General features: G+C 36.3%; 2 protein-coding genes across 7 annotated transcripts; both read left to right on the top strand.

The window, feature by feature from the left end:
• Positions 1 to 5,783: 5,783 nt before the first annotated feature.
• Positions 5,784 to 8,902, top strand: LOC104899229 (protein FAR-RED IMPAIRED RESPONSE 1-like). The gene is made up of 5 exons (XM_057391380.1): positions 5,784 to 5,958; positions 6,054 to 7,366; positions 7,441 to 7,527; positions 7,620 to 7,694; positions 8,837 to 8,902. Exons 1-5 carry the CDS (start codon positions 5,784 to 5,786, stop codon positions 8,900 to 8,902), a joined length of 1,716 nt encoding a protein of 571 aa, XP_057247363.1.
• A 1,147-nt stretch (positions 8,903 to 10,049) lies between these two features.
• On the top strand, positions 10,050 to 22,718 carry LOC104900767 (uncharacterized). Of its 6 annotated transcripts, none has more exons than XM_048645461.2 (8): positions 10,050 to 11,079; positions 11,707 to 11,830; positions 17,933 to 18,050; positions 18,846 to 18,882; positions 19,000 to 19,252; positions 20,833 to 20,926; positions 21,026 to 21,124; positions 22,219 to 22,718. In XM_048645461.2, exons 1-7 carry the CDS (start codon positions 10,846 to 10,848, stop codon positions 21,033 to 21,035), a joined length of 870 nt encoding a protein of 289 aa, XP_048501418.1. In that variant the 5' UTR covers positions 10,050 to 10,845; the 3' UTR covers positions 21,036 to 21,124; positions 22,219 to 22,718. The 6 variants fall into 6 exon arrangements, with proteins under 6 accessions (XP_048501418.1, XP_010686576.1, XP_048501427.1 ...); XM_010688274.4 differs by having other exon boundaries at positions 10,051 to 11,079; positions 20,833 to 20,944; XM_048645470.2 differs by having other exon boundaries at positions 10,052 to 11,079; positions 19,000 to 19,231; positions 20,865 to 20,926.
• The last annotated feature ends 304 nt before the right edge of the window (positions 22,719 to 23,022 follow it).

Below are 23,022 nucleotides of genomic sequence, written 5' to 3'. Positions count from 1 at the left end.
TTGTGAGGATGGGTTTTCAATCTTAAGAAACAAAAATCAAAGAACTAAAAAATATAGGGCTTTGATAAACGAAATCCTAGAATATCCTATTAACGCCCTAAATACAGTATTTTTATACTGTATTTATATACTTTGCATTTCTTTTCTCTCTCCTCCGCTTAACTCACTTCACTAACCCCTCCTCCAATTTCAAAAGTATACTTCCCGCCACACCACCACCACCACCACCACCACCACCACCTTACCCCGACAGACCACCTCCACCACCACCTTACCCTCGACAAACCACCACTTTCTTCTCTCTGTTTTTTCTATCTTTTTTCTGAATTTTTCTTTTAAAAAAAGGGAGGCGCCTGCCATGTGAAACTTTTGTGGTGGAGCGCCCGACAGACCATGTGGTGGAGCACCTGCCAAGGACGCCTCCTTCTTTTTTTAAAAAAAAATTCAGAAAAAAAAGATGGCGCCCAAGGACGCTCCACCACCGGTGGAGGCGTCCTTGGTAGGCGCCTCACCATGTGGTGGAGCGCCTGCCAAGGACGCCTCCACCGGTGGTGGGGCGTCCTTGGTGGGCGCCCTCTTTTTTTTCTAATTTTTTTTTAAAACGAAAAAAAATAGAGAAGAGAACAAGGGGATGGTGTGTCGGGGTACAGTGGCTGTGGTGGTGCCGTGGAAAAGAAGATGGTGATGGTGATGATGGTGGTGCCGTGGAGAAGAAGGTGGTGGTGGTGCCGTGGAGAAGAAGTTGGTGGTGGTGGTGTGTCGGGGTACGGTGGTGTCGTGGAGAAGAAGATTATGGTGGTGGTGGTGATGGTGGTGGTGGTAGTGGTGTAGCGGGAAGTGAATTCTGGAAATTGGAGGACGGTGGTGTTGGTGGTGGTGGTGGTGGTGGTGGTGCCGTGGAGAAGAAGGTGGTGGTGGTGGTGGTGTTGCGGGAAGTGAATTTTTGAAATTGGAGGACAGTGGTGGTTTTGGTGGTGTTGTGGAGAAGAATATGGTGGTGGTGGTGGTGGTGTCGTAGAGAAGAAGGTGGTGGTGGTGGTGCTGTGTAGAAGGTATGGTGGTGGTGCCGTGGAGAAGAACATGATGGTGGTGGTGGTGTGTCGGGGTATGGTGGTGTTGGTGGTTTCGTGGAGAAGAAGATGGTGGTGATGGTGGTGTAGCGGGAAGTGAATTTTTGAAATTGGAGGAGGGTTTAGGGAAGTATATAAATACAGTATAAAAATACTATATTTAGGCGTTGGTAGGAAATTGTAGGACGTCGTTTAGCAAATGAGAAAATATATATTTTAATAAAAATTGCAAGAAAAAACGTATGATTTGTGAAACAAATTGTCCTAAGGGTATTGTTTGTTTTGAAAATTGATGTGGGACATCAATTATTTGCTTAAATCTCTATTATATAAGGGAAGGGGGAGCAATGGTGTCCTCTTTTGAAATGTCTATTTTGCCCCTTTCCTTTTTAAATTACAAAAGGAATGTTAAAATCAAAATTGGCACTAAAAAAAAACTACCGAAAATTAGTTTACAACACTCACTCACAAATCATTTACAAATTACTTAAAAGAAGGAACTTTACAAATCACTATAACAATTACTCACAAGTCAACTAAAATCATAAAATTGCATCATTTCCGTTATGCAAATCACTAAAATGAGAAAACTTTACAAAAACTTAAAAAATCACTTACAAAGTACAACCTATGAAAAAATTGACTTGAAATCAAAGTGTCCACTTTCTTTACAATTTATGAAGTACTTTACTTAATTCAAAAATCAACTAAAAAATTATAATATTAGAAATCATAAATAAATTCAATAAAATTTCTATTTTGTTCATATAATTTAACTTTGAAAAGCAAAAAAAAAAAAAAAAAAAAAAAAAAGAATGGTGGGAGACTTAAGTGACAGAAACTAAACCAATCAAATTTTGCAACTAAAAACAATTATAATTCGTATGTCTAATGTTTAAATTTTAACTCTTAATTATGCCGAAGAAAATCGAGTTTATGTTTCGGAAAAAATCTAAGCACGCATCGCGTCCAAAAAATTCTAGTATTACCTAACTCACGAGCTTTCGAGCTGAACCATGAATGGTTCGGGCTTGGCTCATTAATGTATCGAGCCGAACCCGAGCTCAAGTTGAGCCGAATTTTAATTGAGTTTTGACCGAGCCGAACTCGAAGGCCCCTAGTTGCATATCGTTATAAGATTTTATTATTTTTTACTTTAAAATATTAAACATTAAAATTGTAGTGAATTGGTGGTTAAACTTTCACCGTTGCTTTGATAGGAACGCGTTTTAATATATTAACTAGTTATTAGGCCCGGGCTATGCCCCGGGTAAGAAAATTTTCATTTATTAATATAATACTTTATGATAATAACACTAAATGCAACTTAGCCTAGTGGTTAAGACTTTAGTATATGTACTTGAGGTCTTATGATCAAACCCTATACTATGCAATTTCTAAATTTTTTTATTGTACATGAATTACATGAACTAAAACTCCCTAGGGAGAGCGCCACGTGACACATTTTCTTATTTATGAACGCCTTTTAATATATTTGTATAGCTTAGGTTGTGTATAATTAGGTTTTGTAAAATGCAGTTAGCTTTTGTATAACATAATCGATATTTCTTATATATTTAGTTTTGTACTTCCTCCGTTTCCTAAAGATCTTCCCTCTTTCCGTTTAAGAGTGTTTCCAAAAGATCTTCCCTCTTTTGCTTTATTCCTTATTTGGCAAAACAAATTTCCCTATTTACCCACTCATGTCACTATCATATGGTCCACCATTACATTATTAATTCAATTTTACTTTCTTTCTTTAACCCCTTTTTATTTGTTTATTTATCTTAACTCCTTTCTCTCTCCTACTTTACTCACACCATGCCCCACACAACTTGATTTTCCTTGGTATCTGTAGGAACAGTAAGTGGGAAGATCTTTAGGAAACGGAGGGAGTATGATAGATTCAATTTTTTTTAGTAGTCAATTTTTATACTCCATTCGTTCCAAAATATAGTTTTCATTTTTCTTTTTTCACGGTAATTTATGCAAGTAGAATATAAGAGGGATAGTAAAGTTTTGTTTTTCATTTAAATAAATGTTTTATGGAAAAAAATGATTTTAGCTAGGAGAGAGAATGGATAATAATTGGCAAAAGAGCATTAATGGTAACATTTTGGTTGTATAAACAAAGAAAAAAAATAATTCAAGAAGCAAATAAATGATGGGATACAGTTTTTCTAGACAAATACGGAAAAAATTTGAAACTAAATATGAATATAAGAACTATATTTTGAACACTCAAAATGAAATTGGAAATGATATTTTGGATACCCAATATAAAATTGGAAACGATATTTTGGGACGAAGGGAATAATATAATTACAGTACCAGCCTTATATGCACGCAATGCATACAATATCGTGTGGTAGCATATGAACTAGAAAATGAAATTAACTGGGTAGAAAAGTTGTCTTTACATTTTGTTCTCTAAAAAAACTAATATTTAGTTTAAGAAAATTACTTCGTGTGTGAGAAGTTGGGGACTTAGGTCTGATTTTGGGGATTTTATTAAACCGCTACTCGAAGTAGCGGTTTCCATTAATGAATCGCTACTCCAAGTAGCGGTTTATAGGCGCGGGTCCAAAGCCATCTAAACCGCTACTTCAAGTAGCAGTCAACGTGTATCAACCGCTACTTGCAGTAGCGGTTTTTATGCATAAACCGCTACTTGAAGTAGCGGTTTAACTGAAGTACAAAAAAAAAAAAAAATTCTCGCGTGCCGTCCTACGTGGACGGTACGTAGGGAATTTATTTTTTTTGGGGCACATTTTGGGAATTAATACCATTTTTTGCATTATTCAAGGAAAAAAATCTTTAGTTTAAATGTCCTACTTTCCCCTTTTTTTTATTCAAGTGGAACACTTAGTTATCTCTCTATTTTTTTTATTTCTTTTTCTATTTTTTGGTGTCCCATGTGTTACCTTATATAATAGAAATACGATAATTATGGCTATGTTCAGTTCACCTCATTTTTGCTTATTTCAGATCTAATCAGATCAGATCAGATCAAATCAAATCAGAAAAAAAAATTCAGATCAGATCAGAAAAAAGAAGTTCAAATCAGATCATGCTTATATTTAAAAAATCATTATACTATTAAATATCTTTCATTACATATTAGTTAAAATTATAATAATTGAATATTAATAAAATACTCATTGAGACGAATCAAACAAGATCCCACATGACTATATTTTTTCTTATATATTGAGAAAAATCTAAAAGATAAGATCTTAATTAGATCAGATCAGATCAGATCAGATTAGTTCAGATCAGATAAAAAAAAATAAGTTCAGATTAAATTAGTTCAGATCAGATCAAATCAGAAAAAGTAAATTCAGATCAAATCAAATCAGAAAAAATAAATTCAAATTAGATCAGATCAGATAAGTTAAGATCAAAAAATTTCAACTCAACTAAACATAGCCTCTGAATCTGGAGTTCGGATCCTCTAGAGTTATTAGAGAACTCTAGAGGTAGAGTTAGTGTAATCTCTACCCTCCATTTAAATCTACGGTTATTAATTTTAAAACAAGATAATTTTTTATTTAAGGAAATAAAATAAAAATCTAAAACTTAAGTGCCCTACTGGAGACTTATTATTTGCCGCCAATCACGTTCACACTCCATTGATGGAGTATGAAAGAGTTTGAGAAATTTTGCCGCCATATCACATATCACATTCACAAACTCCATTATAATCCTACTATACCACTACCGTACCAATCAAAATTTTGAAACAAAAAAAATTCTGCATCACACGACTAAGAGAAATATTGAAGGAGATTGATTGTATAATTTGAGTGGTTTGCATTCTGTTTCTTTGAAGCAATGTAAGTTTAATAAAAACTCCATTTATGTTTAATTTGTATTTTTTTATTGCAAATTGTTGTGTCAATGCTAATTATGTTATTGATCGTTGTAAATTTTCTGTTCTTATGTAATTTAATACTTTTATGAACATTCTGTATACAATCAAAAGTTTTAGAGAAGGGTATACTACACTACATTGAATTATTAGTGTTATTGTTCTTGAACCTTGAAATGATCCGGTGTGATTCATGTGTCTCAGATTTAATGGAAGACTCGTCTACAAACCATGAATTAAATGCTCATATAGATGTGCCGGAAAATTGGATCCCTCATATTGGCATGGAATTTGATTCGGTGGACGATGCTTGGATTTTTTGGTTAAATTATGGGGGAAAGATAGGTTTTAATGTTCGTAAACATTGGGAAAACAAGAGTAAGAAGGACGGACTTGTGAGTTGTGACATCTAGAAGATTTTTATGTGCAAAAGAGGGTTACCGTGGTCTTGACAAGCGAGATAACTTGACAAAAAATCCCAGAGCCGAAAGAAGAACAGGTTGCAAGGTTCGTCTTGGTATCTCTTTAGATAAAACCACTGGAACTTATCCAGTTCATGATTTTGTATCCGAACATAATCATGTACTCCATTCGCAAGAAACTAGTCACTTACTGTCATCACAAAGAAAAATAACTGAAGTACAAGCTATTGAAATTGAACTTGCTGATGATTTTGGTATTCAGCCTAGAGCAGCACATGATTCATTGGTGCACATGTGGGTGGAACACCCAATCTTGGCTACACCCGTCGAGATCACAAAAATTATTTAAGGAGTAAGCGCCAAAGAGATATGATGTATGGGGAAGCTGGAAGTTTGTTAAGGTACTTTCACTCTCAAACAATGGAGAACCCTTCTTTCCAGTATTCAGTTCAGCTGGATTGTGAAGAAAAAATAACAAACATATTTTGGGCAGATGCAAAAATGATAATTGACTATGCTTCATTTGGAGACGTAGTTGCCTTTGATACTACATTCGGCACAAATAAAGAAAATAGACCACTTGGTGTTTTTGTTGGTTTTAACCATTTCAGGGAGACAGTTTTTTTGGCGCTGCTCTATTATACGATGAAACAATTGAATCTTTTAAATGGCTTTTTGAAACCTTTCTAGCAACCCATGACAATAAGCATCCAAAGACACTATTTACAGATCAAGACATTGTTATGGGAATTGCTATTTCAGAGATGATGCCGGATGTGTGGTATGGACTATGTACTTGGCACATAAAGGAAAATGCAACAAAGCACTTGTTAAGTAATGGAGCTGATGTTTTTCGAGAATTCAAAGCATGTATGTATAGCATTGAAGATGAAGTAGAGTTTGAAAAAGCTTTCAATGAATTGCGTGGGAAAGTGAAAAAGGTTACTTGGTTAGACTTCATTTATCCCTTTAAGAAACAGTGGGCGGAGTGTTATATGAGAAATGTATTTTCCTTGGGGATGAGGAGCACTCAATTAAGCGAAAGTTTCAATTCTGATTTAAAAGATTATCTAAAATGCAACATGGACGTTATGCGTTTTTTTAAACAATTTGAGAGAGTACTTGATCTAAAGCGTCAAAACGAAATAAATCATGAGTTTGATTCGAAGGAAAATCTACCAAGGATAAAGATGAGGAGAATTCCTTTACTTAATCAAGTTGGTAAACTATACACTCCTCAAATTTTTGCAAGCTTTCAAGATGAGTATGAATTGTCTAATGCAGCTTATGTCAAGGATGTTGTAGAAGGCGAATTTCACAATGAATATAGAGTTGCCATCTTCAACCTAGACAATGATAGCTCTATTGATACGGAATACCAAGTATTTGGTGATGCTTCGACTAAAACAGTTTCATGTAGTTGTAGAATATTTGAGAGATTGGGGATACTATGTGCTCATGCTTTGAAGGTCCTTGATGTCATGAACATTAAATTGATACCCGAGAAATATATTTTGAAACGTTGGACTAGAGAAGCTAGGAGTGGAGTCGTGCAAGATAGATGTGGGAGGATTGTTCTTGAGGACCCTCGGTTGGAAGCTACTCTTAGATATAGAGCTTTATGTAGGAAATTTTTAAAAGTTGCCTGTCAAGCATATAGCTTTGTAGAAGTATCCTCATTGGTCGATAATGGCTTGGATAATATTATTGTTGAGGTTAACAAGAAATTGTCAAGCATGAAAGCAGAGCAAAGCAATCGGGTTGCTTCCATTGTTCCTGATTTGAATGCACAAGTTCAGCCAAGTGGTGTAGAAGACTACATTTCTAGCAAGGCTACTTTGAAGAAAAAAGAATCGAAAAAGACTGGAAAAAGAAGAAAAAGTTGGACCGAGAAATTTCATGATAAGAATGTCAAAACTCAACCATCTAAAACAAGTGAGAGCAAGCGCGGGAAGAAGAATGCACCATCACGTGAACAAAGTAAAGAACATCAACCACCACAGGTATAGTAAATAAATGTTCAAAACATGTTATGTGATACTCTATATTACTAACTCTTTTTTTTTGTGCCTCACAGCAAGTTGAAAAGCAGGATACAGGAAAATATGGCACTTACTATCAACATCCTCAAGCCTCTGAGAATAGCTTCACTCAATTGCTCTTGGTAGAAATTACTAACTTAAAAATATTTCTAATGAATAAAATAGACCTCTTTAATTATTTCTGTTATTACCTTATTATATTTTTTTTATATAGGGCGAATGTACTACAGCTGCAAGTCAAGCGCAACGTAGTTCTTACATGTGGAAGGAAAGCCAAAGTCAAAGTCAGGTATAAGATTTTATGGTTATATGATATTATTGTAATAAGGATAATAATATTAGTTGTGTTACTTCTTGTAGGTGGAAAATAAGGATATGTGCAGTCCATATAATAATTCCCAAAGTACTTTGCACGATGCGTTAAATGTGAATTGGCTAGGTAAGTACTATTACTTGTATAGATTTGATAACATATATATATGTTGTGTGTGTGCGAGTGATTGTGTGCCTTTGTATGCGCGAGTGCACTCGTATGCAAGCACACTACTAGTAACTAACTTTTTTAGTTTATGTGTGGTGGATGTAGGTCTCTAGGTTCTTTCCTGCTTGGTTCTAGATGTTCACTTGAAGCGACATATATATATGCAACTCATATAGTTGGTTGGTTCCTGGTCTTGGCAGCTAGTTTGCATAGTCTGGGCAGCTAATTGTGTTTTTAGATTACTTATGAGTTAGAATTATTACTTTACTCAATTGTGAGTTTGTGTTAGAGTTACTTAGTAATTATCTTTCTTTATTTACCTATTTTATAGAAGGCTGCTACAATATACGATGGCATTTGTGAGCTGATTTGAGCTTAATATATTTTCCAATAATAATGTGTACATTCCATTGTGTTCGAATTAAAGGATAAAAGTTTCCTCTTAATTATTGCTTTGAAAGAAACTTGCCTATGTAGGAGTTGAACCTACATCTTTGCAATGCTCTCCCATATTGAGCTAATAGGCATTAAAGATCCAAGAATGAATTAGAGCATAACAGTTGAGAGCTGAAATTAGAGCTCCTGGGTGGTGTTCCAAATCTCAACCTACTGCTCTTGAAATTAGAGCTCCTGGGTGGTTTTTCAGACTTGATCAACAAGAGGGAACATTTATTAATGATATGCAAACAACATTTTCAGAATGTATCAAGACTCACTTGCATAAAGAAAGAATGTATTCAGACTCAAAACTTCTATGTGGTTGTACCATTAGACCTACCTTATGGATAGACATCATCTGTCTTTGTGCATCAATGAGATGGGGCTCCATCGCTGTTTCCGTTTGCGAAAGAAGCTTCCTATGTAATGCCTCTGATCAAAAAACAGGTCCTCAGCATCAGAGTACAGCAAATTATCTAACATATACTATCATTTATTCATGTGTAATGTAGGAGGGAAGTGGAAATCCAAATGCTACTCAAATTTTCATATCAAGGACTTCCAATTCTTCATCTTAGACCATTGTTGTTCTCGACACTTTTTTTTTTTGTAAATATAGCAATGACGAAATTAACGAATCCTATTGAAAAAGTAGATTAATACAACTAATCTATAAATTTATGGCCCCAAGCCATATTCTCTTTCTATAAATTTATGAGTTTGCCTGACATAAGAAGAGTTTGATGGAAGAGCGATTATAATAACAGCTTCATATTTCTTTTGCAATAAATTTTGGGATTAACACACCCAATATTGACAAACCATCCAACTCTTTTGCAAAGCACTACACAGGTCGAAAGACCTCACTTACACCTGCATATTGAAGGATTTAAGACAAAAAAAAGGATTCAACTACACTGTTATACGTAACTATCTGCAATGTTTATGATGATCAATGAAAAGAACACAATCACACAATGCAACAGGTTCTAATTCCCGCTTAAGGCCTGACCAAGCAGCTTCTAGAGCCCGGATATGAATTCCTCTATCTAATTTACAACTGAATTCATAATTTCATATAAACTCTTTTAGGATGAACCATATGCAATATGCAAAAAATCGTCCTCTCGATCTAAAAATAAAAAGATGAACAATATGTAAAAGGCAAAAACACAAATAAAAAAAAAAATGAAGCTTTCATTAAAACACAACTATAATTTGATAACAAGATAACAATTAAACTCTACCTAAATTATTATGATACTAAATTTATCACAAATTTCAAAAAAAATAAATAAATGCGAGGAGTTGAAGCCGGAAATCAAAATCAAAGAAATGAAAATTAAATCGCAAACCATCGATAAGGATCGGCGATTTGGACGCCGAAATAATCGTCGACGACGGAATCATCACGGCGAGAAGAGGGATAATGCAATGCGCGAAGCCATGGAAGAGGTGGAGAAGTTGAGTTGAGAAGGAGGAGAGAGGAAATGAGAGGAGTTGAGAAGTTGAGTTGTGGAGGTAATGTTAGTCTCGTCTAACCGTAGAGAATGGGTAGGAGAGAGAAACAGATTTGGGTATATTTTCATTTTTTTTAAATGGACGGCTGAGATGAATAGATTTAAATGGAGGGTAGAGATTACACTAACTCTACCTCTAGAGTTCTCTAATAACTCTAGAGGATCCAAACTCCTGAATCTGGCTAAAAAAAGACGGAACTACCTTCCATCTTCATTTCCCCGCCACCATTTTCATTTTCCCGGTAAAAATAGAAAAGCCAACAAAATCTCTCTCTCTCTCCCTAACTAACCCAGATCAGCAGTTTCTTAGCCTCGTCGCTAAAATACAGTTGTGGGTCCCGACCCTCCTTCCTCCTTCCTTAGCAACGCCCTATATTCAGTTTCTCAACTCTCTCTCTCTCTCTCTCTCTCTCTCTCTCCCTCCATCCTCCTTCGGCCTTGCTCCTTCCTCAACAACGCTTCTGTATTCAGTTTCTCAACTCTCTCTCTCTCTCCTTCCACTTTCCCCACCTGTATCCTTAACAACACCTTAGTCGCGTCGCGAAATGAATCTTGTCAGCTGTTATATCTACCTGTCTATATCCAACAATTCTTCTTCTCCTCTCAACTTCATCAGGAACTGAAACAAACCCTTTTCTTTTTCCCCTCTCTCTCTCTCTCTCCTTTTTTTTAACCATATTTAGGGTTTTGTTTTTTCTTTTGGTTTCCATGTCCCTTCTCTCTCCCCCTTTAATAATTCAAAGTTTCCCCTTTTTTCTGCCTCCCCTACAAATTATTAAAAGTCGTTCACTTTTTCATCAAAAGAATTTTCCATTTCATTCCTTTAAATAAAATTTAAAACCCCCCCACCCACCTTGTTATGCTCTTCTCTTATTGGTCAATCTCTCCTCCTCTGTGGATTTCTTTCTAGGGTTTTTCTAGGGTTTAGTTTCTTCTAAAAATACTGCCTTTCATTTTTATTTTCTGGGTAAATTATTCTGATAAGCAATTAATTGAAATTGATGGCTTATCAGCCGGTTCCGGGTCGACCCGGTTCAGGATCAAGCTCGGGTTCGGGTTTTCCGTACTTGAATTCTCAGTTCGGAGATACTACATACACCAAGGTTTTTGTAGGTGGTCTTGCTTGGGAAACTCAAAGTGAGACTATGCGCAGATATTTTGAGCAATTTGGGGAAATCCTTGAAGCCGTTGTTATTACTGATAAGAATACTGGTCGTTCCAAGGGCTATGGTTTTGTGAGTATTTTCATCCTTTTTCTCACTTTATATTATAAATGTGTGTTGAGGCCGCCGCCGGTTCATCTCCTAGGTAAACGGTAAACGGAGAAATATATTATGTATCGAATCTTCTATTTTACCAACTACGACTGCATGTTTAGATTGTACCACTCTGTATATGACTAACAACATTAAAGTAAATCGTGTTTATATAAGTGCAAAAAAAAAAAGAAAACTAAGGACGGTTCATTTGACTTCTTTGATTGTATATTAGGGGCATTCTAATTACGAAAATGCCATCTGTTTTACAAAATTTGTTCATCTCGGAGATGAACCGGCATTTTTGTTCTTAATGTGAATGTAATTTTTCATTACCTTCTATATTTGGTAATATATATTATTGATCCAAGTGTTTAAGAATATAATTTAGTAGGATGACCTCATCATTTGAATTTCTGGCTTATCTTGATATTCAAATTGCCTAAGCACACATTTGTTTTGAAAATTGCATCAGAAAAGAATATGCTTTTAATCTTGTCTACGAAATTTGCCCAATTTGAGAATTTGGAATGTTGCATTTTATCAGGAAATAATAGTGTGAAGTGACTTGGTTGTGTATCTGTGTATGTGCTATGGAGGGTGTAGGTGACTTTCCGGGACCCTGAAGCTGCAAGGAGAGCTTGTGCGGACCCAACACCAATTATCGATGGGAGGCGTGCCAATTGTAATTTGGCTTCACTTGGACGACCTAGACCTGCTCTTTCATTTGGTATTTTAGCTAATTTGTTGCTCTGTCTTGTTTGTGTCATTGGTTGCTTTTTAGATTATTTCATTTGCTCTCCTCTGCTTCTAGAAAATGGCAAATCTTCTTAAAAACTTGGTCTTTCTATCAGTTGAATTTTGCGTGGCATGGGAACGTTTGTGAATTCAGCTGCTATGCACTGTAATAGAGTTCTGTTGGTGGTATCTTATACTCAATGGGGATATAGCTTGTGTAGGATGATGTATGAGCAAGGAGAATTCTTGTTGCATTTTCTACGAAATTTGCCCACTTTGATAAGTAGATAACTTTAAACTGGAGTATGACAAATCATATTACCTGGTAAGTCTGGAGGTTTTCTAGATAGATTTCTGGAAGTGCAACTGCAAGGGTTTTGGGGGTTGTTGGATACCGCCTCTTTCAAGATGCCTTTTTGCTGCTGATTTTTTATTATTAATGGGAAGCTCCTAGCTGATATATTGTACTTTAAGGTGTGAAACAAAGTGACCATATCTCCTTTTCAGTTTACTTTGCTGTTATGGTTTATGTATATAGTTGGATGATCTCTTGGGGTATTGTGCGTGGTAAGCTTTGGATTTGCATGTAGGATGAAAGTTATATACGCTGGGCTGTTGTTGTCAAAAAGGAGAGAAGGGATATTTGTTTCTCGTTTATAGTTTGCTGGTGCTTCTATTATCTTCGTCTTGGATTTTCTTTTAAGTTCAAGAATGTGCTTGTTACGGTTAAGGTTTTATGTTTCTCTGCTCTTCGTATTAACCTGAATAAGCAACTTGGATTCTTCTACCTTTCCTAGTCATGTCATACTCCCTCCGTTTCATTGAAATTGCTACACTTTGATATTTTACATTATTCACAAATTTAACTTTGACCATCATGTGTGATTTATACGCGGATGAAAATATAGTCATGTGGGATCTTGTTAGATTCATCATAACATGTAGTTTATTAATATGTACTTTGTATAATATTTACGAATACAAAACTAAAGATATATGTCCTCAAAGTTTTGCATTGGTATGCGTGAAAAGTGTAAGTGTGTAGATTAAAATGAAATGGAGGGAGTATCACTTTGGTTAGATATTTCTTTTATGGAGGGGTGGGGAGAATAACTTTGGTCCATCTTGTTTGTACTATTGATTTGTGAAGCTAAAAAATTAAATAGCACCAGGGATTCTATTTGGGCAGGGGTTGTTGGGCATAAAAAGGTTATTCAATTATTCTTGAAGCTTGGGATTTCACCTGTCAACCAAGGAGAGGAGGACGTTTGACTTTTTGGACTATGATGTCTAACAACATCTTTTTATTGAGAAACCAGTTTTGGGGATTTACTATGGACTTTGTCTTCCTAGTACATATTGCCACGGCCCACGGGGTGATCAAGAGTAAGTTGGGTTTTTACATGAGTAGTTGGCATGCTTTGGCTGGCTTGGAGTTTCCATCACTGTCCATGGAAGTTTGTTTCCGAGACATCGTTATTTTTGTTTCCTCTTGGTTAAGGTTGATGTCCTTTTTGTTGGACGGCGGTGGGGAATGGGTACTTTTGGGTTTTGGGAGTTTTTTTTTTGTTTTTTCTATCTTTTTCTTGTTCTATCACTTATTCACCTCATATCACACTTGAATTTTAACTATATAGGAAATTAGGTGATGTGGCTTCTCTTCAAAAACTTGAAGTTTCATTGATGAAAAGAGAGAATACAATTAAACAAATAAATCATCAATATCCCTAAGCTCCCCCACCTTCCAGGAAGGTTTGGGGATGGGACTCTTCATGTGCTTGGAGAACCAAGAAAACTAAGCAACTAAAAGCTGTCATACATCATGAGAGCATCTACAAAATCTCTTAAAAATGATCTGGTTTAGGTTATGGACTATGCTGCTGCCTGCTGGAATCCATAAAACTTTTAAGTTAAATGCTGTGTTTCTCTATCATATAAGACAACACATAGGGGACATCAAATAATAAGAAAAGGGAAAAAAAAAGAGAAGGGTTACTGCCAACCATATTTACAAATGAAAATCTCTAATTTATTTCTAACTCCCAAAAACAAGTTACACTACAAGATCATCTTCCTCTTCATTATATTCTCTTTCTCATCATTTGCGAACAGAAAACGCAAGATTGACAACTACAATTCCCTTTTCAATTTTTGACGAAAATTATTACTAGAAGTAATTAAAAAATATTTACGATTTCACACGCATAGCATGCATATAAGGCTAGTAGTGTATATTGCTTTGCTTGTAAGGAATTTCTTTGACTAAATCTTATAGCATGAGCAAGCTCATCTTGAAACTTCATAGCATCTTTGGGGATTTGCAGTAGTTGAAAAAACTTCCATATTGTTGTAGAGTAAGCACACTAAAAAATTTAATTGTTCATGGGATTCATAAGCACTTTGACACTTGACGCAAATTACAGTCATAGGCCCTATTTGAGAAAACTAGCTATTATAGTAGCGGTTAGTTGTTGCAGTAGTTGTTCGCTGTGGGGGTAGTAGCTACTAGAGCCTAGATGTGAAAATAACTATTAAGTATAGGTGTTGAAAAGTAGTTGTTCAATTATGAAGAGCAATGAACGACGTATATGTAATTGTGAAATTAATTATAATGATGATTTGATAAAGTATTCTAATGTCTAATTGAATTATTCATGGAAAAAAGTACGCATTTTTTTAAAGGAAAAATTGGTAACAATAATCCCACCTTTGTGCTGTCTTCTCGAGATAGTTCCACCTTTTGACTGACAAGGAATAATCCCAACTATGATAAGTGTCTTCTCATATCAGTCCCAAACCGGAATAAGGAATTAATTTGCCAAGTAGGTAAAAACAAACATATGTCACATTATCATTGGCCCCAAGCTTTTTAATGATTTTTATTTATTGAAAAAAGACTGAAATTCATCCCATGCTATCTCTCTCTTACCTGGCTTCCCTTAGCATTCTTCGTCCTTATTTCTTCTCTTTCTCTCTTTCACTCTCTAAGCATCCATGCATACACTACAAAAACTCTCAACACTTAATTAGTACCTTACTCTCCTTACTCTCTCCCCTGTGTTTTGTTTATCATTAGAGGCATCCCAATAACTACCATTAGAGCCATTTATGCCTTAGAATTTTAGATAACCACATTGGTTTGATTTAGAATTGCAAAAATACCTATAATCCAACTATATGCACAAGCATACGAGTTTTGCCAAAAGAACATCCTCATAGATAAGTACACAAGTTTGACTATACAAGTCTAATGTTCAGATAAGAATACTTTGTAGTTTTCCATATATAGTACAGAACCATTCTTTTATCTCTTCATTTACAAAATACTCCAATTTAGTAAGCTAAGTCACATCATATTTCTGTAATGACTAGGGTCATGATTCAATCGTTGTGCTTGGTGTATGAATTAGTCTGATTTGATTAGTGGGATTGCAGCTTTATAATCATTTCCTTTTTATCATTACTAAAACACGGCATAACCAAACAGCTAGTGCCCCAAGTGGGTACAAGATCAAAAGAATATGGCCTTATGGGCATCCATCAATGACGTATTTGAATTCATAGTTATGCTCGGAAAGTCCAAACCTCTCACATGTTTAATAGAGATAATCAGCTTCACAATACAAAAACTGCATTTTTTTTTTGTATTAAAAATCACCCACATTCAAGCTTACTATAATGATGGAAAAAAAGGAAAAGATTATGTGAAAGAGTGTTGGATCCTGGTGGTAATCTGGTGATGACAAATTTATGATCAACAGGTGAAATTAGAGAAAGAAAAAGAATTATGGCAGAGAAAAAGGCCATAAAGGAGGAAAAAACAATGGTTTACCTGATTAATAGGTTGCGGGTCACATGAGACCAATATGAAATGATACCCCCCTAAAGTTAGGATGATTCCTACTTAACTAAAACGTGGGATTGTTTAGAGAAGATGGCGCAAAGGTGGGATTATTGTATCAATTTTAAATATAAAAGATACACTTGAAATATTAAAAAATTACCTACTAAAATTCCTCATTATACTCAACATACTCATTTTTAGGACAATTAAAGCCGAAACACTTTAATAAATCCCCCTCCAATGTTAGCAGACAGTAGAGCTACTGCCTATTAGAAAATTAAAGGTGGAAATAACGAAAAAAAAAAGACAGAAAACAATTTGCGCTGCTACTGCCTTGTGTTGGAACGGTAATAATGCTTACGTTTCCAAACCTCTACCTGACCTCTAACCTCTACCTTAACTGCTAAGCTCTACTATAATCACTACCTTGCTGAACACTATTAAAAATTTTCAATGAGTGCTTTAACCCAGTCTAACCTCTACACGGTACCTGAAACGCTAGTGCCGAACACGCCCCTAATCGTAATTAACCTCTACACTGGGAAGTCCGAAGAATAGCAGCCAAGTAATAAAATCATGTCTATGGCTAGCATTAGTTTTACACAACAATCTCTTTCCAAGGTACCTTAGGAAAATCACCCATGATAGCTATTATGCTTTTTGCCAATGCTGAATTGGTTATGCTTTAAAGCCTTATGCCACCCACCAGCTTGATGAACAACAATTCTAGATTCTAGGATCTTTTTAATATTCCAAGAGCATGTATTAGGGGTGCTCATAAGATCAATGGTGCTCCACTTAGTGTATCAGCATACACCCACCTAAGCCTTAATGTGTCCTTATTAAAGGATAGAGCCCATAAAAGCTTGATGACAACAGCTTTATTCCGAAGCAAAGATAGTCCTGAGGTTTAGCCCACCTGCAGATTTGGGAATGCACAAAGTATTCCACCTGACAGGAGCCTTTCGGAAGAACTGAGTCCCTCCAGTCCATAAATCACTCTGCAACATGTAATATCTTTTCAGACTTTTAAGGCAGTAAGAAGATCTGGCATCAGTATGTTTGCATTCCCATTAACAAGGTTCTATTTAACTGTATTGGACCAGCATAACCCAGTTGTCTAGCTTTCCAAGACTTCACCCTTGCCGCCACCCCTTTCCACAAGAGGCATACACTGAGAATAGTCTAGCTTTTTAGGAGACGGGGGAACTTCAAGGTACTTGGAAGGCAGTCTACCTTCAGGAATATGTTTTGATGCAATCTAACAGCTCCTGTTTAGCAACATGTGACACTCCCCCAGGCCCCAATACAGATATTACTATTTTTTAAGTTAGCCTCTAAACCAGAAGCTTGAGAGAAAAGAGTAAAGGCTTGAAATTGAAGATGATTGGAAGAAACATCAGCTCTAGCAAACATTAATAAATCATCCTCAAACATGAGGTAAGTAATACCCGTTCTTTCATAATATTGACAGTAGAGTTTTCTATTTGATCACTTTGGCAACTTTTCTTATATATTTTTCTACAATCACTAGTTCCAAAGTTCTTAGTCTTCGCTTTTTTCAGTATCATTTGGATGATGAAGGTTTGAGCTTTTGCGTGAGCAATAATTTGAATAAGCTGAACACTCTTTGTAATTTTCCAGGAGCGTTGATTCCTAGTTTGTATAATGTGTTACAAAGGTGCAGAATCTGGTTCCCATCTCTTTCCTCAATGAGAGGTGGCTGGAGGCTGGCCATTGTTGGTGCAGGCTTTTTGATTTTGGAAGGGTGTTTTTGTTATGCTCTGCTTCCCTGATTACCATATGCAGCTGAAATGGTTTAGTTTTGGAGGGAAAAACATTCGAAGGTTTTTTTTGGAGGTGTGCATATGTACAAGTGGTTGGATGCATTGGCTGGACCCTAATGTCTGATTCAGTTGTCATATGGCTCATAGTTGGTTTTCAAAAAATCTTAAGATTTTCATGAAATATCATTGTTATATGTTTGACCACAAGTCTAGTATGACCAATAGAGATTGTATGCTTCCATGACAAGCTAATTGGATTCTTCAGTGAGCACATGTTTTTAGTGCAAATTCTTTTTCGCGCAATGTTACGCGAGTGCCATTTTTGTAGTTTGATACTAATTTTATTCTATTTGTGATGGGTTTACGGCTTTTTTATTCCTATACATGCCAATTTTCAATTTACATCTGATCTTTTGCTATTTTGGGGTCTTTGGTTGATTGGCCTAATGGAAATTTCTGATAGGACGTTTAAGGTCACCTAGCCCTTATATTGGACAACCTCGTGCTTCAATGGGAGGTGTTGGGTACCAGCAGCCAGTCTCTTACAACTACCAGCAAGGATATGTATACTCTATGTATGGGTAGGTTTTTGCTTATGTTTTTAAGGCCTGTTCCACATTGCATCTTTTTTAAATATTATAACTGTATTTATGGTAGTAAAAGAAGATTGATATCATAGACTTGCCGACTGTTGATTATTCTGGCCTGCACCAATTTCAATTTGAAATAATCTAGCTTTACTAATGTGTGCTTTTCCCATGTTCGAGGCGCTCATATATCTGCACTTCTTTTTATTCTTTTGATTTCACTCTCTTTTCGTTTACCATGTCCATTCTATCTACATATGTAACTTGTAAGCATAATGTTTTTCATAGTTTCGGTTTCGGAGGTTTGCTTAGTCATTGCTTAAAGTTGGGACTTTCTGATCTTGCTGCTGCGTTATGATACTTCTATGATTTAATCAATACTTGCAGGGATGTGAATATCATTATGCCTGAGCGATTGTACCCATCCTACTCAGTTTTTAACTGAATGGGTGTTCAATAATTTGATTGCATAATATGAGAGGGGTTCTATTTGATATCTACTCAGATATCATACATTCAGGCCTCAATTCTGGTGCTTAATTTCTAGAAATATTGAGTGCATTATTTCTTCTTTTAGTTTCTTCTTAGGGAAATTCTTCTTGCTGCTAGTGATGGTTTTGTGAGGAAATTTAGGAAACCAATGATGTAGTCGTAAGAATCTTAAGTCTTAACTCTAATTGTGCAATGCTAATAAGATATCAGTGTCTACTTTAGTTTCCCTTCCTCTTTTCACCCTGCGCTCCTTTCACTTTTAAAGACATTTTGGTCACTCTCTGTTTATCTGGACAGGTATCAGCCATATGGACCTGATTATGCATATGCTCAGGTAATTAGCTTTGCAAAATACCCCAGAATAAGATGCTCAATTAAGCTTTTCATTGTAGTTAATGTGTTGTCTTGTCCTTGGTCCTTATCTTTTTCCTTGTGCGTTTTGTTTCTACAGGGCGTTTACAACCCATATCTGGGTCAGCAGTACCTTCAGCTGTATGGAGTTCCTGGAACACCAGGTGCACCCGTATATCCTTATGGACAGTTTGGCCAGTCAGGTCAAGGGGGTGGTTATACACCTATGCAGAATTATTCAATGCCAAGCCACCAAATCTTACATTTCGGTGGTCCTGGTGTGAATGCTATGACATCTCCCATCCCCAGCATTCAATCACCATACCATCCAGGCAATTTTCTCCCTATTAAAAGTAATTATTTTGGTTCTGAAAATTTGTATCACTCGTCTTTCTAACAATTAGTGTTAGTGTTGTATGTGTTTCAATTCTAAAGCGTTCTTTGGGTGGCTACAGGCTTCTGAATTTTTGATTCCTGATTCCTGATTCCTAAAATGCTGTTGTTTGTAGGTGCCCACTTGGATGTAGCAATACGTGATAAAAAGATTGCAAATTTACCCTTTTTACTCTTTTCTAACATGTGAGAGTATCTTGATTAGTCCTTGATTACTATGGCTTAAACTTTCTGTTCACGTATGATTGAGGCTGCTAAGGACGGAACCTTGGCTACTCAAATTATCACAACAGCTGTAACTGCAGCTCAGGAAAATAATATGGGCCGAGCCTTTCCAACTTGAGTCAGTTTGTCATGACTAAGGGCAACATATTTGAGCAAGTTGTGACTCAAATAGGTGCGGCTTTTAGAACATTGCTTTTGGGAAGATGACCAACTGCTCTCATAGAATAAATAGGGCTTAAATCAACCGGTGGTAGGTCTTGGTGGCTATAGATTTCCCCTCTTTTTGTTTGGAGTGGTCTTTGTTGAGTGAGATCCATGTAGCTTCTTCGAGATCTCATCCCTAATAAATTGTTTGGATAAGATAATTTGGAGAGGAAAGGAGAGGAGAAGAAATAGATTCATTTTACCTTGTTTAGAAACAACATGAAGGGAAGGGAATTGGAAGGATTCGTTCTTAATAATAAAAATCCTTCCAGAGTTTGAAAGATTTGGAAGAAAACTGCAAGCTAACTTGTCCCTTCCGCTTTCCTCCCCTACCTTTCCCCCTATCATTAAGTGTAAAGGTGTTCTTTCTCAGAGTAACTGGTATCTCTCTTGTAACTTGCTGGTAGAGAGTAACACTTTGTCTAGATAGCAACATAGAAGGGAAAGAAGGGGAATGAAAGAGGAGGAAGGGGAAGGAAAGAGGAGGAAGGGGAGGGGAAAGAAAGGGAGGGGGAAGGTGGAGCTTCATTTTCCCTCCATATGTCTACAATTTTGGAGGGATGGTGTTTATTAAAGAGAGAAAAATGGATCCTTTCCTCTCCCTTCCCTTTCTTCCCCAACCCTTTATACAAACAAGGGAACTTGTCCCCCCCTCTCTTCCTGTTCGCTCACTTTCTCTCCTTTTCCTCCTAGCCAAACAAAGTGTAACAGAGCTGCAGAGTCATTAAAAGTTCAGTAGTGTTGGTACTATCTTTGTTTCCTGGGACCAATACAGAATCATATTTTATTTCGTACAATTCCAAATTTCGGTACCTATCTGTTAAGTCTACTGACTTCTATTCTTGGCTATGATAATATTGCATTCAAGTTTTTGTAATGGACTTGTGGGTTTGTGAATCGTAAAATGAGTTGGCAAGCTAACAGAAAGTATGCTGGTTATCAGCTTATTGATGGTAGCTATAACAATTTTATCAAATTTACTAGTAGCAGCATTTGGTGCATGTTCTTTATTGAAAAGGTTCTTTTGCGTACAGAGTAAGATGGGTTGTATTTATAATGATTGTAGTTTTCTCTAAGAATCAATAACAATATATGTGGCTGCCTTTTTCAGGCGTGGTTTCCCCAATTTCTGGGCAACCTCAGTTTATGGTTCCTGGACATTCTCCTCAATTCATTCAAGGTGGCGGTTCTGACCAAGTAAATGGGTGAGAAGACTAATTCAGGCAAGTCCTGTGGTAGTACATCTGAGCTTGGCATATCGACATTTGAGCATATTTATTGACCGAATTTGTGATTGTCTGCAGTTATCCTTAGTTTGCAGCGGGACTAAGAGCAGCAGTTCTGCTACTTGAGTGGCGGGCTTCAGATCTAGCCTTGCAAGTTTATTATTTTGCATTCTAGAGGTAAATTGTTTTTCTTCCTACCCTACAATGATATAATATCATACCTTGCACAGAGGGGAAAGAATTCAGTTGAGATCATTAAATTTAAGTATAATCTTGTGGGAGTTTTTCTGTCTAAAAGTACACAATTTTGTGAGACTTTGTCTCATGTTTGACATGTTGACTCCAAAAAAAATATTTAAAACGAATGTCCCCTCAAATATTAACATGATTCTTTTGTGTCTCTTGTTTATAGGGAACCATACATCTTTTTTTCCTGTGTTTTGCCTGTATTTGACTAGTTGGCACCCTTTATCTGGTCATGCACAATATGTATATTTATATATGATGGAAAGGGAAACAGAAAATTAAGGAAGTATCTCTGAACCCTGATATATCTAAGAACAGAAAAAATAAGAAAAGTTTGCTATCTAGGAAGAAAATTATATCTTGATGAGCTTGTCGCAAGTGACCTGTGGAAGCAACATAGTCCGTAACACCATTAGCTTCCCTTAGCTTCTCTGTAGACGTGCGCGGAACTTGAAAAGCTAAACTGAAGAATAAGTGTTTTGACATCATCCCTAAGCTGGTGAATTGTGCATGGACATTGGTATTGACCCTGTAACATATTAATGATAGCTAGATTACGATTATCCCCTTCTATAATGATATGTTTAGAGCCTTGTATGATAGTCAATTAAAAAAGGCCATTCCTTGGGGGAAGTGGCCTCAACAAGTAGAGAAGAACTATTGCCGAGTTGGAAATGTGGTTGCCATGCAATCACACTTGTGATCTTTCAAGACAATGAGAAGAGCCATCAAAGTTAAGCTTAATAAAACCAGGTTTCAGGGCTGAGTAGAAAACATCTATAGTTGGTATGAGCAATGCGCTATGGAGAAAAGTATTTCATAATTCAATGCATGTTTGTGGCAATGATCACATTGCTTCACCTCCTAGTAGTAGCTGTAAAAGCAAAGCTATCTCCCCCCTGTTTCTCTAAGTTTGCTCCACTAGTTTTTATGATTTTATTATACTCAGGCAATGATGTAATTTGACATCTGATAGTTTACAAACTTGTCTCTCCTACCAATATCAGTCTTTTCCTATTTTGCAGGTCATACATAGTCATACTCACCAGAGAAGTCAGGTTTCTGAGTCACTTTCTAATGGAGAAGAAAAATATGGAAGACAATGGTTTGTTCTTCCTGTATCATTTCATGCATCTAAAAACATCTTTCATTGTGGTCAGTGGTGCAGTGTTCAACTCAACAAGCTGACTGCACTGTGCATCGAAGTGGCTGGAAAAGGTATCCAGTTACCCCTGTAAAAATAAGAAACATTCTGTACAAAACATACGTACTCATGTTAGAATCAACATATGATTCTTCTGTAGTTTAGTCCTCCCTTTCCCCCTCGTTCCCAGCTAATCTGGGGTTGTATAGAATATCTCTGGTGTTTCATGTGGCCATGCATTTAGTAGTCATCTTTAGGTTCCATCCATGTCATGTGCATATAAGTTCTAGGCATTTCACTTTCAGTGTAGCATCTGTCATATATGTATACATGTATAATGTTGGAAGCCCAATTTCAATATATGGAAGAAGGTTAAGACCATTTTCATGAGTCCCAGTTATCAAGCAATATCATTGCATTTAATTTTGTGATGGTAAATCAAACGTCGAAGCGGTAGGGATGGGGGCGACGGTAGAATTGTTACCAGGTATCATAGGAGCGCATTTTATATACTTATATCACAGAATTGGAATTTTTTTTTGGTTTTGCACCGAGTCGTAGGAGATTTTTCTCCATTGTGTTATTCTAGTCTAAAGTAGATGTGGTATAATGTAAATGAGTCATCTTTCTGTCGGAGGAAAGGGGAGATTTAGGAAATGTAAGGCAGGTTGAATTAAGTGGATAA

Source organism: Beta vulgaris, chromosome 1 (genome assembly GCF_026745355.1).
Source record: "Beta vulgaris subsp. vulgaris cultivar EL10 chromosome 1, EL10.2, whole genome shotgun sequence".
NCBI classification, from domain to species: Eukaryota; Viridiplantae; Streptophyta; class Magnoliopsida; order Caryophyllales; family Amaranthaceae; genus Beta; species Beta vulgaris.
The sequence above is the reverse complement of the archived record's forward strand: the minus strand, read 5'-3'. Positions and strand labels throughout refer to the sequence as shown.

What these genes read in the sequence shown, in the direction of transcription:
- LOC104899229 (XM_057391380.1), top strand. Translation starts at nt 5,784, where the DNA reads ATGGAGAACCCTTCTTTCCAGTATTCAGTTCAGCTGGATTGTGAAGAA. An exon ending in GCTTCACTCAATTGCTCTTG is followed by an intron (nt 7,528 to 7,619) that starts GTAGAAATTACT and finishes TTTTTTATATAG; the next exon opens with GGCGAATGTACTACAGCTGC. An exon ending in AAAGCCAAAGTCAAAGTCAG is followed by an intron (nt 7,695 to 8,836) that starts GTATAAGATTTT and finishes TGTGTAATGTAG; the next exon opens with GAGGGAAGTGGAAATCCAAA.
- LOC104900767 (XM_048645461.2), top strand. Translation starts at nt 10,846, where the DNA reads ATGGCTTATCAGCCGGTTCCGGGTCGACCCGGTTCAGGATCAAGCTCG. An exon ending in GTTCCAAGGGCTATGGTTTT is followed by an intron (nt 11,080 to 11,706) that starts GTGAGTATTTTC and finishes TGGAGGGTGTAG; the next exon opens with GTGACTTTCCGGGACCCTGA. An exon ending in CAATTTTCTCCCTATTAAAA is followed by an intron (nt 19,253 to 20,832) that starts GTAATTATTTTG and finishes TGCCTTTTTCAG; the next exon opens with GCGTGGTTTCCCCAATTTCT.